The following is a 12360-nucleotide window of genomic DNA, read 5'->3' on the forward strand; positions in this document are numbered from 1 at the left end:
TGCGCCCAATAATAAAGTGTGCCTTATGGTCGTGAAAATACAGTACTCTTCCTGGTATCGGTCTGAAAAAAAGCGGTATCAAACATCCCTATTTATCACCAATGAGGTTGAGATGCTAATGATGGAACACTAAAGATAACAGCAGAATATTGAGAAGCCATGCTAACTTATGAGCTAACTTTAGTTGTGAAATAGCTGAATAAGTATGCTTTAAACAGAAGTCTGGCTGGAATCTGTTATAGCAGAGAGTAACCAACTATGGAACAGTTAATTACTATTTATTAATTACTGTCTAGACAGATAATAATACAACAGCTACACAGTAAGCACACAGGACAGGTCCAAAAACCGGTAAAAAATAAAATAAATAAAAATGTGACCGCATTTGTCACCAAGGAAGGAAAACTAAAATACATTCACATATAGTATATTAAAGATTTATATTTAGTATATTAAATATTCATGATTTAAACAATGTTATTGCTGAATTTAAAACGGAATTTTGTAGAGCTGGGCTAAAAAAAAACAACAATAATCAATATCGAATCGATTTTCCTTTTTTGACCCTGATATCGATTGATAAAACCATGAATCAATTATTTTAATATCTCTTTTTTCCCATAAAATAAATAAAATAGAATAGAATTTTAAAGCCTATTTTTTGTATCTTTATGTTTTCTTTAAATGTATTGCTCACATGAATTTAAAAGTATTTTCTTACATGTATGAAAGACGTGACCTATTGCACTTTAAGACCATTCAGAATCTTTATTTACAATTATTGAATTAGAATTATGGAAATTTTTTCTTATCATCCTTGCTGATGTCAATGTTTATGTAACACTTAAGTGATTATAACACGTGTTACTTTCATTAATAAAGTAAATCATTTAACCAGTTACTGCCTCCGCAAAATTTAATTTGGAATTTGTTTGTGGCGTTTTTAATCATGCCCTCGATCTTTAAGAAGAATTGATGTTCCATAATTAATCGATATCGATTGAATTGAAGCAGATCAAATCGAATCGAGAAAATTTTAAATCGAATTGAACTGAAGTTGTGAATCGAAATCGAATCAATTGAGGAAATCGGAAATCAATACCCAAGCACTAGAATTTTGAGAGCTGCACTATGCTCTCAAAATTACATTATTTTTCTTTTTGTTTCTAAGATGTCGTCATCTTATATATTTTACTGAACCTAGCTTTGTTTAAAGGTGCATTTACTGAGTTTGTCACTTTTTTAGTCACAACTGCAACCTCTGGCCTAAAACGTAACTGCAGCCTCTGTGTCAAGCTCGTGCAAGGCGCCACTCCATAATATTCGGGGCAAACACTCGACACTGAAGGGACGATACAAGCTGATGGGGCAGCCGCAGCTTATAAATCAGGTCTCTTTGTACTCTTCTGGGCATTGGTGGAACGTGAATAATGTGGAAAAAAATATGTATTAACATTTGAAACTTCACAATGCACCTGTAAGGACTGTATAACTTGTTCAGAAATACTTCTATTACAATTTTTACACTTACATTTAGAGTTATTGTTGCTGTGAAGGATAAGATAAGACAACATTTATAAGGCCAACAATGGGGATATTTGCAATTATTTCAACTATTCAATCTATAGCTTCATAAATTTTAGGCCATGTCGACCAGTCCTGCATTTATGTCTATGTTACTGTACGTAATTTTCAGCCATTGTTTTACCCAGTCTGTCTCTGTTCCTGTATTTTTGCTGCATTTCTCCATAATATTGAAATCATTTTTATTTCAATTACAACTTCAGTTTTCAAGTATACACATGTGGTTGCTCTGTTGTTTAAAGCATGTTCCAGGGAGCTGAGCAACATATTCTGCCTAGTCTGCCTCAGTTTTTACAGTTTCTCTGTAATTCAAAGACCCTTATAATGCAATCAAACAACCCAGACAACACTGTATTGACCAGTTTTCATTGAACGATGTTGTTTAGGCTCTGTTTTGAAATCCATGTCATTTCACATAGATTGCGACAATGGAGGAGGCTCAGTGAATGCCCTCAACACTGATGAACAGCTTCCCAAAATTACCTTGGTTCTCCATGCCCAGCGCACTGAACAATAATCTTTCAACATTACGCTCCACCAGAAAGACACAGAGGGCTTCAGATTTGTCAAGAGCAGACCCACAAACAGAGGTGAGTTAGTCAGTGGAAACTGGATAAAACATGCACATTGGAGGATAGAGCCCAAACCTCTCCCTTTGGGCAAATTCTTACCTAATATTGAATATACCGTCTCTACCGTGCACCCTTAGTGTAGTTTATGTATAGTTTAAGAGTCTACGTGTTTACATATCATGCAATATTAAAAGTTTGATATATTGAACTGGTAAAGCCACAGATTTGTTTGCATTATTGTTATAATCTGCGCTTTATAAAGTTTGTTTGATTTTTAACAATTTTACAGTATAATGCATAATAAGTTGCGTGGCAGAATTATGTTATTTCTTATACATGTCAAAGTGCTTAGTAAGTTTAAACCTGTAATTGTAGTGGAGAAAAAATAACTAATAATTCTGCCTTTATCTTAACATCCTATAATCTACAATAGATTTCATATTGTTTATGGTCATTTGTAATAAAGATGAATTAATTGCTTGTTTTAAAACAATTGTTGAAAAGGACCTTAACAATAATCGCTTATGAAATCAATCCAATCACTTAAGTATGTGGTGTCTGTCTGTCAGATTTAATTGTGCTGTTGGTCTTGGATAGTAAGTGTACATGTACTCATGAATTTCCTACATTTGCACAATGCATAATATACAGATTATGTTAAATGTTTTATATATATATATATATATATATATATATATATATATATATATATATATATATATATATATATATATATATATATATATATATATATATATATACATATATGACCAATAACTGAACAGCAGTCGGGGATCTCATTATTTTCTCATGCTATTTTGAAATTATGTAAATTTTCATTTTAATTCCATTTAAAAAATAATAATTTTGCCTAATCCCTCGAGTAAGAAAGCGTGCACACATTTTACTAATTCTGACAAGGTAGGTAAATGTATGAGGACAACTGTGTTTTGAAACAATTTGAAGGTTACACGGGGAAAATGAGCAGAGTTTATAGGTCGTCTCGAGTTGTGGCGTGGAACGCCGTAACTTTAGCAAAATTGACTATTTATTTTTGTGACCTCTTACCTGAGAAACAGCGACAGTCTCCAGACGAGTAAGAAGACACCAGCAGAGTAGTTCTTCCTACGCATCTCTCCACCGACGTTCGGACGGACCCGTCCTGTCTCCTCGAGCTTTAGGAGCTTTCAGCACCGCAAACACAGCTAGTGCTCTTCCTGCTCTAATTCAACAGCGCTCAAAACATGCCGGAGACTCCCCAAATTACATGATTCTCTTATTTCACATCAACGAATGACATAACATATAAATTGCACATGACGCAAAAATATAGTCTCGGTTAACAAAAACAGGTGAACTCGAAAATGAAGGACCAGAGCGCGCCAGCTGTTCAAGCTCAGCTCTGCGCTCGTGCAGTGCCCCAGTGTAAGCACAGGGGCACAGAGAGGTCCGCCTACCTCATCGGATGATTGACAGTCAAAGGAACCAATCGCCTTGTCTCGTTTCCCCAAACTGAATAGCATCTGAAATTACAAACTCAGCGAACTGCATCTAATTCAACAGTCAGCACACACCGATGCATCGTCTCCTCAGTATGCGTCCCTGTAGCCCCCCATCCGGCTGCTGACATCTTCCTCCTGTTCTTTCCATTTGTTTCTTCCTCCATCTGGCTCAAGCACACTTTCTCATTATGCTCTGCTGGGCAGAATTACATGGAGACGCATGTGGTTGAATATTCCCTGTCGTAAAGTAACCGAAGTTTATGCAAGTTTGCCATATGTGGCCAAAGTGTGCGTGGGGAGAGAGGAGAAGTTGATTGAAATGACGCTTACAGCCACAATTATGCAAAACTATACTTAATTTTTAGATAATAGCTTCATCTTCTTATTTCTACAAATGCTTTGTTTCATATACCCTAGAAAAGGTTAAAAAGTACAGACTCTGAAATGTGCTCAAGTAAAAAAGTAAAAATTAAATTTTACTGTCAATTCATAGTAGACATTAGACTTAAAGCGACAGTGTGTAGGATTTTTGAATTTTCAATGTAAATTTGTATGCTAATAATATAGCTGTTATTAGTTATAACAACCAATAAAACATAATAAAACAATACTGCGTTTACATATATTAACAACAAATTGTAAAAACATTGAAAACAAAAGCACTCGTCCTCATTCACTCCCAGCATTTTACTGGATTTTTACTGATTTTGCAAGGCCTACAAATATTGTGTTCTATCGCTATTAAAAAAACAAAAAACATGGAACCTACCAAAAGAAAGATTAGAGTCTCTTCTTTCATCAGGTTTTTTTTCTCTCCAGCAATTAGCATTAGAATATAGCTAAGTTTCATCATTATTCACAAATCTGTTTAAAATAGTGGGGGCAACAGCTTGTTGCAACATGACCCTGGTGGATCTCTTATACTCTGATGCCACCTGCTGGCCGTTTTTTGTAATAACTACCATTGCCTTAAGCCACCTTTTCAGTTCAAAGGCTGCATCAAAGCCTTCTGTATGCTATAGCATAAAAACATAAAAAACGTAGAAATACATTTTTGGGACCATGGTAATATTTAAAATACAATGTTTTTATACGTTTTTGGGAGCAAATGAGTTAAGAAATAATTTTGAGAAAAGAATCAGTGATTATGAGTTTTGGTGAAATTGATTAAAACAATTTTAATGATTGTGTCACAGTGGACTATAGAGAAAGAAGTGAGGGAAGTGTTGCAGGGATGCAGGCAAGGAAGAGTGACAGACTGGCATGTTAAAGATGACAAGGAACATTGGAGAAGGCTGTACTTTGCACCCCTCCCGTTCATCTACCCATCCTCATCACCCTAATGTGAAAGATATGAATTAGACATTAGGTTCTGGCTATTACACAGTAGCATGGTGAAACTTTTAACATTTTCTGTCAGCTGTCTACCACCCTGTACCTGCTACCCAAATTCCGCAAAGTCACCTTCTGCATGCAATCCAATTAAATTATAAGATTACATTTTGATTTAGTATCATTTAACCAGTTCTATTCTGTGGTTTGTTTTTTTAAATAAATACTGTACTATAGCAGCACCATTAAGTAATTTACATAAGCTTTAACCATAACATAATGCTTTTTATTCTTCAAGGTTGAACAAGGCAAAATAATGTGCAGGTGCTTTTGCCTTCACTCGGGACTAGGTTTACCCCCTCCCCATATGCCATTAAATGGATAACTAAAAAGTATTTTATGTTGTTCAAGATAGAATAAGTTTTTTAATTGTACTCTAAAAAATATATATTATTGGGGTTAGTGAGTAAAGCTAAAAAAAATCAAGGCAAGGGCTTTCTATGCATAAAAAAATGGGTTTGTTACATGAACACATTTTAACCAGTATGTGAATAATAATAAATAATAATAAGTTGGTCTATTATGTGGAGAGAAGGGGAGAGATGGCTGTAGAAGGTGCTGATCTACATAATGCCTCAACAAGTTTGTGACTTTGAATCAGTCTGACCAGTATGATTGACAATTTAAGTCTTTTTGAGGCAGTTGTACAGTTTAATATCTTTTATTTTATGGAGGCCACCGTTTTTTCTTTATGTTGATGAAATGTCAATGTGCAGTCATTCCTGGAATGGTGTTCTCGTACTTTGATTATTAAACTGTAATTATCCTGATGTGCAGGTATTCATCACCATGCGGTGGCATGGCTCATTAGTAGAGTGCTTGTCTCCCAATGTAGAGATTGTAGGTTCGATTGCAAGTGTCCTTCAACAAGATGCCAAACCTCCTGATTCTACCTCATTCATCGGTAAATGAGAATGAGGAGTTGAGTCAAGTTGAATTGAAGTAAAAGATGAAGTTGCTATGATTAAATGATATTGTTTTTGCATAGGCCTAATTAAAATTACTTTAGTTCAACTTGATTAAGCTTGTTGAGTACAAAATAAATAATGTTGTTTGTACTAAAGCGACAGGGTTTCCCTAATTAGAGAGGTTCCATTTACGCAATGGCTAAATTGGAATAACTTAAAACAATACAAATGTTTACCTCAATTTATTAAGTTGAGCAGCACTGGTTTTTTTTGTTTTGCAGTGTATAATTAAATGCCGTAGAATCACACAATGACAATTAAGTTGGTTCAACTTAATTAAGCTTAATTAAATATATATTTGCTTGTGTTAAAGTAATCTTGTGGCATTTACACAATGATGACTGAGTTGAAATAACTTAAAATGATGTATGCAAATTGTTAACTAATTGTTTTAAGTTGAGCCAACATTTCATTTTTTAGAGTGTACAGACTGGTGCGCACATTACAAGAGCAATTAATACAGCATCATGTGACTGTTCTAGAAGAAAGATGGACTCTTTTTGACTAAACTAGTTCTATAGTGTTGCTCATGCAATGTGCAATATGACTATCGTTTATCAAGAACAAATTTAATATCTATACAGATGACGGTTTCCCGACTGTTACGTAACTTGCTAGACAGTCTAAGCTTTCCTGAATGCTGTTTGTGATGGAAGCCACGTTTGTCTAAATAAATAGGCCAGCGCCTCTGGCCTAAAAAAAGCTCCTGTTTCCTCATAGTACGCATACTGAAGGACACACAGCATTTCTACCATTTTATTCCAATCTATAGTATCACTCTACCTCTGACACTCCCGAGGCTGAAGTCTCTGACGAGCATTATTTCTCTGAAAATATGAAGATAATATGAGGAGAAAACTCCTTTGCATATTTGCATGCTGACATTAGCATTTACCTCAAAGCACTGCTGCATGTGCTCAAGCTCACACGGCCTCCAGCATGACTGTTGACTCTTACTAAGTCTTTTTAAAGCACTAAACAGTCAGATTATATTTTTTCATCTCACTGTGCAAGGAACTGTGCCAAAATCGTCTACAAATAAGCTGAAGTGATGCAAGACTGCATGTTTTGGTTTTTGTTATGGGCAATTTCATCTGTCATAAATGCAACCAATATGAGGTTTAGGCAGGGGGATTTTGCATGGAAGTGTTCATTACCTGATTTTTGGGAGTGCCACATCACTGTGACAGATATATCTGAATCCTAATTTGCCCCATTGCAATTTTGCACATTAATGTAGCGCCATGAATAAAGAGAGGAGACAGTCGTGCCAACTTGTGTGACAGACAGCCTGCTTAACTAGTGGACATAAATAGCATGAGAGGCTAAGGAGAAAGAAACAGAGAGAAAATGCATTATTAACTTACCTCATTACAGCTCACGGTTAAGCACCAGAGTGCAAGGCAAAAAGGCAACACTTAAACAAAGGCAGTTTTTTTTTGTATGATAATATTTAATATTTTCACTGAAAAAACTACCTATATAATTTACCCAATAAATATAGGGTAACAATTTGCAGCCACTTTAATTGGGTAAATGTAAATTATACAGTGTGGTTAAATATCACATTAATTCAGTAATTATGAAATACTTAAATATGTTGGCTAGAATTTACCTAACATTTCTGATTCCATTCAACAACCAATTATTAATCATAATTGGGTAAAATATACTCACAATTTCTTAGTATACTTCTAGTCAAAATTAATTACTGTTGGACATAACGTACAAGCATTCCGAATGACAAAAAATTATCCCATTAATAGGAAGGAAAATGAAATTATTTCGTCATATAAAAATTTGTTCAAAAAGTCTTCATGAGTGAGAAACTGTATGCACTTAACTTAAAATGCATACTAAAATACTTCGTACACAAGTATGAATTACTATACTTACGTACTGAAATATTTTACGTATGTATGTATTTTAAAATGCTTACATACATAACGTAACGTGGTCACTCCTCTGACCTTATAGGAAGTACCCCTTTTCCTATCACTGTTAAGTGTTTTACGTGGTTGAGAAGTCATTGTTTTTTAGACCAATTACTGTCATGGTTCCATGAAATAAAATGTCAGACATATTAAAAATACAAGCAGGGAAAAAATCCAAGTAAAAATAAGCATTTATAATTGTGAATAAGTAAGAGTCATTTTACTTTTTAGAAATAGATTTGTGCCATCAATTGCAGTGTACAAAATGGAGATCACTCTGATTGTCTGTTTAGCTAAAAAATGCAAATCATTCCTCCTCTGGGCGGAAGACGCTGACCGATGACGTCACGCTACTGCAACTACGCATTTGCTTATTGCGGTGCAGACCGGTGGCAGTTGAGTATATTTTGCTATATTTTTCTCTGTATGTTTTATTCAGGTTTTATCAGTAACACTTTTTACTGTTACATAATAGATAATAGTAGGGTTTCCAACTACCTATTTTTATTCGAATTGTCAAGAAGTGCGAAAAAAAACCTGAATGAAAACGCTAGAAATTCGAAAAAGGGCCCAAAATTCGCAAAAAAAGTTTTACGCTTGAAGGGGGTGGATTTTCAGGCGTATCGGAAAAAAGGAAATTGAAAATTTGGGCTATGGAAATGAACGCTGACCAGCCGGATACACGGCGCACGTTTTAACCGGATATTACGTCACACGTACGTTTGTAGTCTCAAAGCAATGACGGACGATAAAGTAAGGTATGTTTAGAGAGACGATGAAGCAGAAATCTTTTTGGAATTAATTAAAGAAGCGAACGTTAATGCAATTTTAGATGGAAAGCCTGCAAAGAAACGCTACGGTTTACCAAGAATTACAAAAGAAAACTCATACAACGTGATCGCAATATTTGCAAAAGAAGAACAGATGGAATAAGTATAAGTCGCATGTCTGTTACAGTGTGTGATTGTGGCTAATCAATCATATTAATTTCTACTTGTTTACTGAACAAACCCATTCACAAACATTGACAAAAGCCTGCTATTTAGGATGGCAAAAAAGATTCAATACAGCCTGTCTTTTGTCAACTTTGAAGTGGCATAGCAAATACTGTACCAGCCTTAGGTTGTATCAAAAACAATCAGCATCAGTGCAAAGATGCATAGCACGAGCCAAGACAAGTACCTATCTGCTCATCATTGTTTTGAATTATGTTCTCAGTTCTCATCTGCCTTTGTTTAACTATGGAATGATAACATGTCACATAGCCTGTGCATCTCTGTAAAAGAAATGCAGAAACATTGACGTCAAAGAGGAAGCCCTTCATGCACCCAGTGTAGCGTCAGTGGATCTCCAAAGGTGACCTTGCTCTGAGGGTACGATGATCCTCATTCAAGCCATTCTACAACTGACAGTGAAATGCTGAACATGTTATATATTGTATCGCTCACACGCATGTATTTGCAGACATGCAAAGACACGCACACACACACAAAGACACACAACTGCACGCACACAGCCACACAAAACAGCATTTCTTTGCTAATTACCTCATTATACACCACACACTGTCTACCAGATTTTCTAATGTTTTTCTAAAGAAGCCTCCAGCCACGGTCTACTTTATTTTTCATGAGTGATTAACTTCCAACCAAAGCTATTAGTATGTCAAAGAGAAATACATTTGCTTTTAATTGTTGCTTGCCAAATAAACAGAACTTCCAAGAATCTTTTGGTGGAGGTGCAATCGTAATGTGGATTTTCTGGAAATCATACAGCAGAAACACTTGTGTTTGTAACCTAATTTATTTAGTAAAGACATGGTTTATCACTTAGAATCTTTTTCAAGAATATATTTATTCACAGTCTTTCAGAGTTGACAAAGCATGTAGTGAGGCAATTAAACATTGTGAGATGGACTTTCAAAAGTCAGTGAGCTTTACATGTATTGTCTTTTAACCCTCAGCCCTTTGCTATGCAGCATAGGGCCTTCTTCATCCATGCAGCAGTATTATTCATTTGCAGGATAGTGTCCTCCTTCTACTTGGTATTATAAGTCCGCAGATGTGCTTCCTATGGAATTAAGTATGATCAAATGTCTTTGAGGCCAAACACAGAGGCTAGATGAATAGGTCACTAAAATAAGTCATATGGTAAAATGACCTCAATTGGTATATGAAAAGATGCTGTATAGTCATATTTGTTAATTAAGATTCCATGACACAGAAAAAGTCAATCTGTCAACAAGAGCCTGGGTAATTTATGGCATGGAGTCTTTCTGGTTAAAAAATCTCATGATCGACAATGTAAATGTAGGGCACATAAATTCCCATATTGTCTGAAATTGTTGTCCTTTTCCTTTCCAAACTCATCTATGAATTGCTTCTAATGTAATGTTAACATTTACTTATGTCATTTTCAAAATACACACAGTAAATTCTGTAGAGTAAATGTAACTATTTAGAGTGGGACCACATAGACTCAGTTTTAAAAGTCATATTTACACTTGGAAGAGAGTAAAATAAAAAATAAATTTGTTTTAAGTCACTCAAGGGTTGAGGAACAAACTCACGACCTTCAGCTTGGGGCACAGCCCTGAGCCACGCAACTCCTGCTGTGTGTTTGTATATTGCTCTTGTCAGCTGGAATCTTCCTAAATCCGAGAGCGTTAAGCGAACAGTAGGAGGGGCATAGCTCAGGTGGTAGTGTGGCAGTCTCCTACGCTGAAAGTTGTGAGTTCTTTCCTCAACCCGCAAGTGATTTTTATTTTATTTTATTTTATTTTATTTTATTTTATAATTCTTCATCTTTCTCTCTACGAAGTGTAAATATTAGCCTACTCTAAAACTGAGTCTATTTGGTCCCACTCTAAATAGAGTCAAATTTACTCTACAGAAGTTACAGTGCAGCTATTTTATTACAACATTTTGAGTTTTTTTTTCTTCCAGTGTTGTAGTCATGTAACCATGCAATGCCCTTGCCCTTGAAGTTGAGATACTTTTCATATTTTTCCATGAATTTTTACTTTAAGGGTGTATTCTTTGACATTGTTTTGTGTTACAATTTGTAGATTTCTTTGGGTTGACATGAAATGTTTCACATTTCATAAAATGTTTATGCTAGTGATCAGGGTAGCAGGGGTCTAAGTGAAAAGGGACTACAATAAGCACAATAACAAATAGCTAATTTAAACCCAAAAACATGTAAAAACGTTTTTTAATACGTTTTTCTTCATTCACAAAAACATATTTACACATTTCTTTTTTAATGTCTTTTTAATGCAAGCGCATACAGAAAGCTGAACATGAATAGGTGGCTTAAAGCAATGGTAGTTATTAAAAAAAGAAAAAAAAAGGCTAGCAGGTGGCAGCAGAGTATAAGAGATCAGCAAGGGCCATGTTGCAACAAGCTCTTTTTGCCAGAGTTTACAAAAGGTTGTGAAAAATTATGAAACTTAGCTATATTCTAATGCTAATTGCTGCCAAACGAAAGCAGATATAAATATATTTTTATTTATATATTTTTATTTTTATTTTATTTCCTGATGATAGAAGAGACTCTAATCGGTCTTTAGGTAAGTTATGTGTTTTTATAGCAATAAAACACAATATTCTGTGGGCCTTGCAAAATTAGTCAAAATCCAGTAAAACAGCCGGAAGCGAAGGAGGTTGCTTCAGTGAAAATGGCTGGGAGTGAATGAGATAGAAAAAAAGGAAGAAAATATTTTTGGTAAAATGGGAAATACAAGGGAAAATAATGACAAATAAAGGAAATATTTATAGTGATTGTATATTGTGGACCTGAGATCCGTTTGAAGTTGTTTTCCTCAATTTAACACCACACTCCCAGGTGAGGCTCGTATTACAAGCATTCCTGGATATCGACACGCCCTTACCTACCAAGAAGGAGGGGGGGGGGGGGGAGCGAGCTGCTCATGTCTTTATTGTATCCAAAGATCCTTGAGCATGTTTTTGCTTCCTTGATGGACTCTTACACGAAAACAGGGCAGGTTTACTTACAACCTCGCAAAGCTGGCAAAGTAAGTATAGTTACTAATCTAATGTGCTTGTTTATTGGTTTTCAAGTGAACATTTTGTTTTCTTTGTGACAAAGTTAGCCTGGAAATACTCTAATGTTCAGTTTGTATTTGATCATAAAACTACTCAGCTCCCACATACAACAGGAGCAGCAGCTGTGCTTCATTGACACTACATAGTTAATGTGAAGGCTCACTTCACAAGCAGTATAATTACACAGTATTACATTACTTACATCATTTGAAATGAGGAATTAGACACAGTTTAATTATTATTTGCTTTATTGAGAGAATTTTACTAGGGTTAGGTTTTCTTTCTTTCTATTTTTCTTTCTTTCTTTCTTTCTTTTTTTTTGGGCCAAATGTGTACAACTG

At 35.1% G+C, this 12360-nt stretch overlaps 2 protein-coding genes across 10 annotated transcripts in view; one reads left to right on the forward strand and one right to left on the reverse strand.

Moving 5' to 3' along the window:
* glra3 (glycine receptor, alpha 3) overlaps positions 1–3565 on the reverse strand; it is a 96186-nt gene extending 92621 nt beyond the window's left edge. For all 5 annotated transcript variants that reach the window (XM_086082211.1, XM_086082208.1, XM_086082212.1 and 2 more), the window contains exon 1: positions 3225–3565. In XM_086082211.1, coding sequence (XP_085938337.1) covers positions 3225–3289 — 65 coding nt within the window. In that variant the 5' untranslated portion in view covers positions 3290–3565. The remainder of the gene's footprint in view (positions 1–3224) is intronic.
* The window catches only part of LOC147170294 (docking protein 1-like), a 38001-nt gene that overhangs the window by 359 nt on the left and 25282 nt on the right, over positions 1–12360 (forward strand). For 3 of the 5 annotated variants that reach the window (XM_086082202.1, XM_086082203.1, XM_086082204.1), the window contains exon 2: positions 2004–2174. In XM_086082202.1, the coding sequence (XP_085938328.1) occupies positions 2031–2174 (144 nt within the window). In that variant the 5' untranslated portion in view covers positions 2004–2030. Of the gene's footprint in view, positions 1–2003; positions 2175–11881; positions 11989–12360 lie in introns of those variants that run through there. The other 2 variants (XM_086082205.1, XM_086082206.1) reach the window with 1 other exon arrangement.

This window comes from Leptonotus elevatus, chromosome 8 (genome assembly GCF_054856555.1).
Source record: "Leptonotus elevatus isolate MCC_2025b chromosome 8, RoL_Lele_1.0, whole genome shotgun sequence".
NCBI lineage: Eukaryota > Metazoa > Chordata > Actinopteri > Syngnathiformes > Syngnathidae > Leptonotus > Leptonotus elevatus.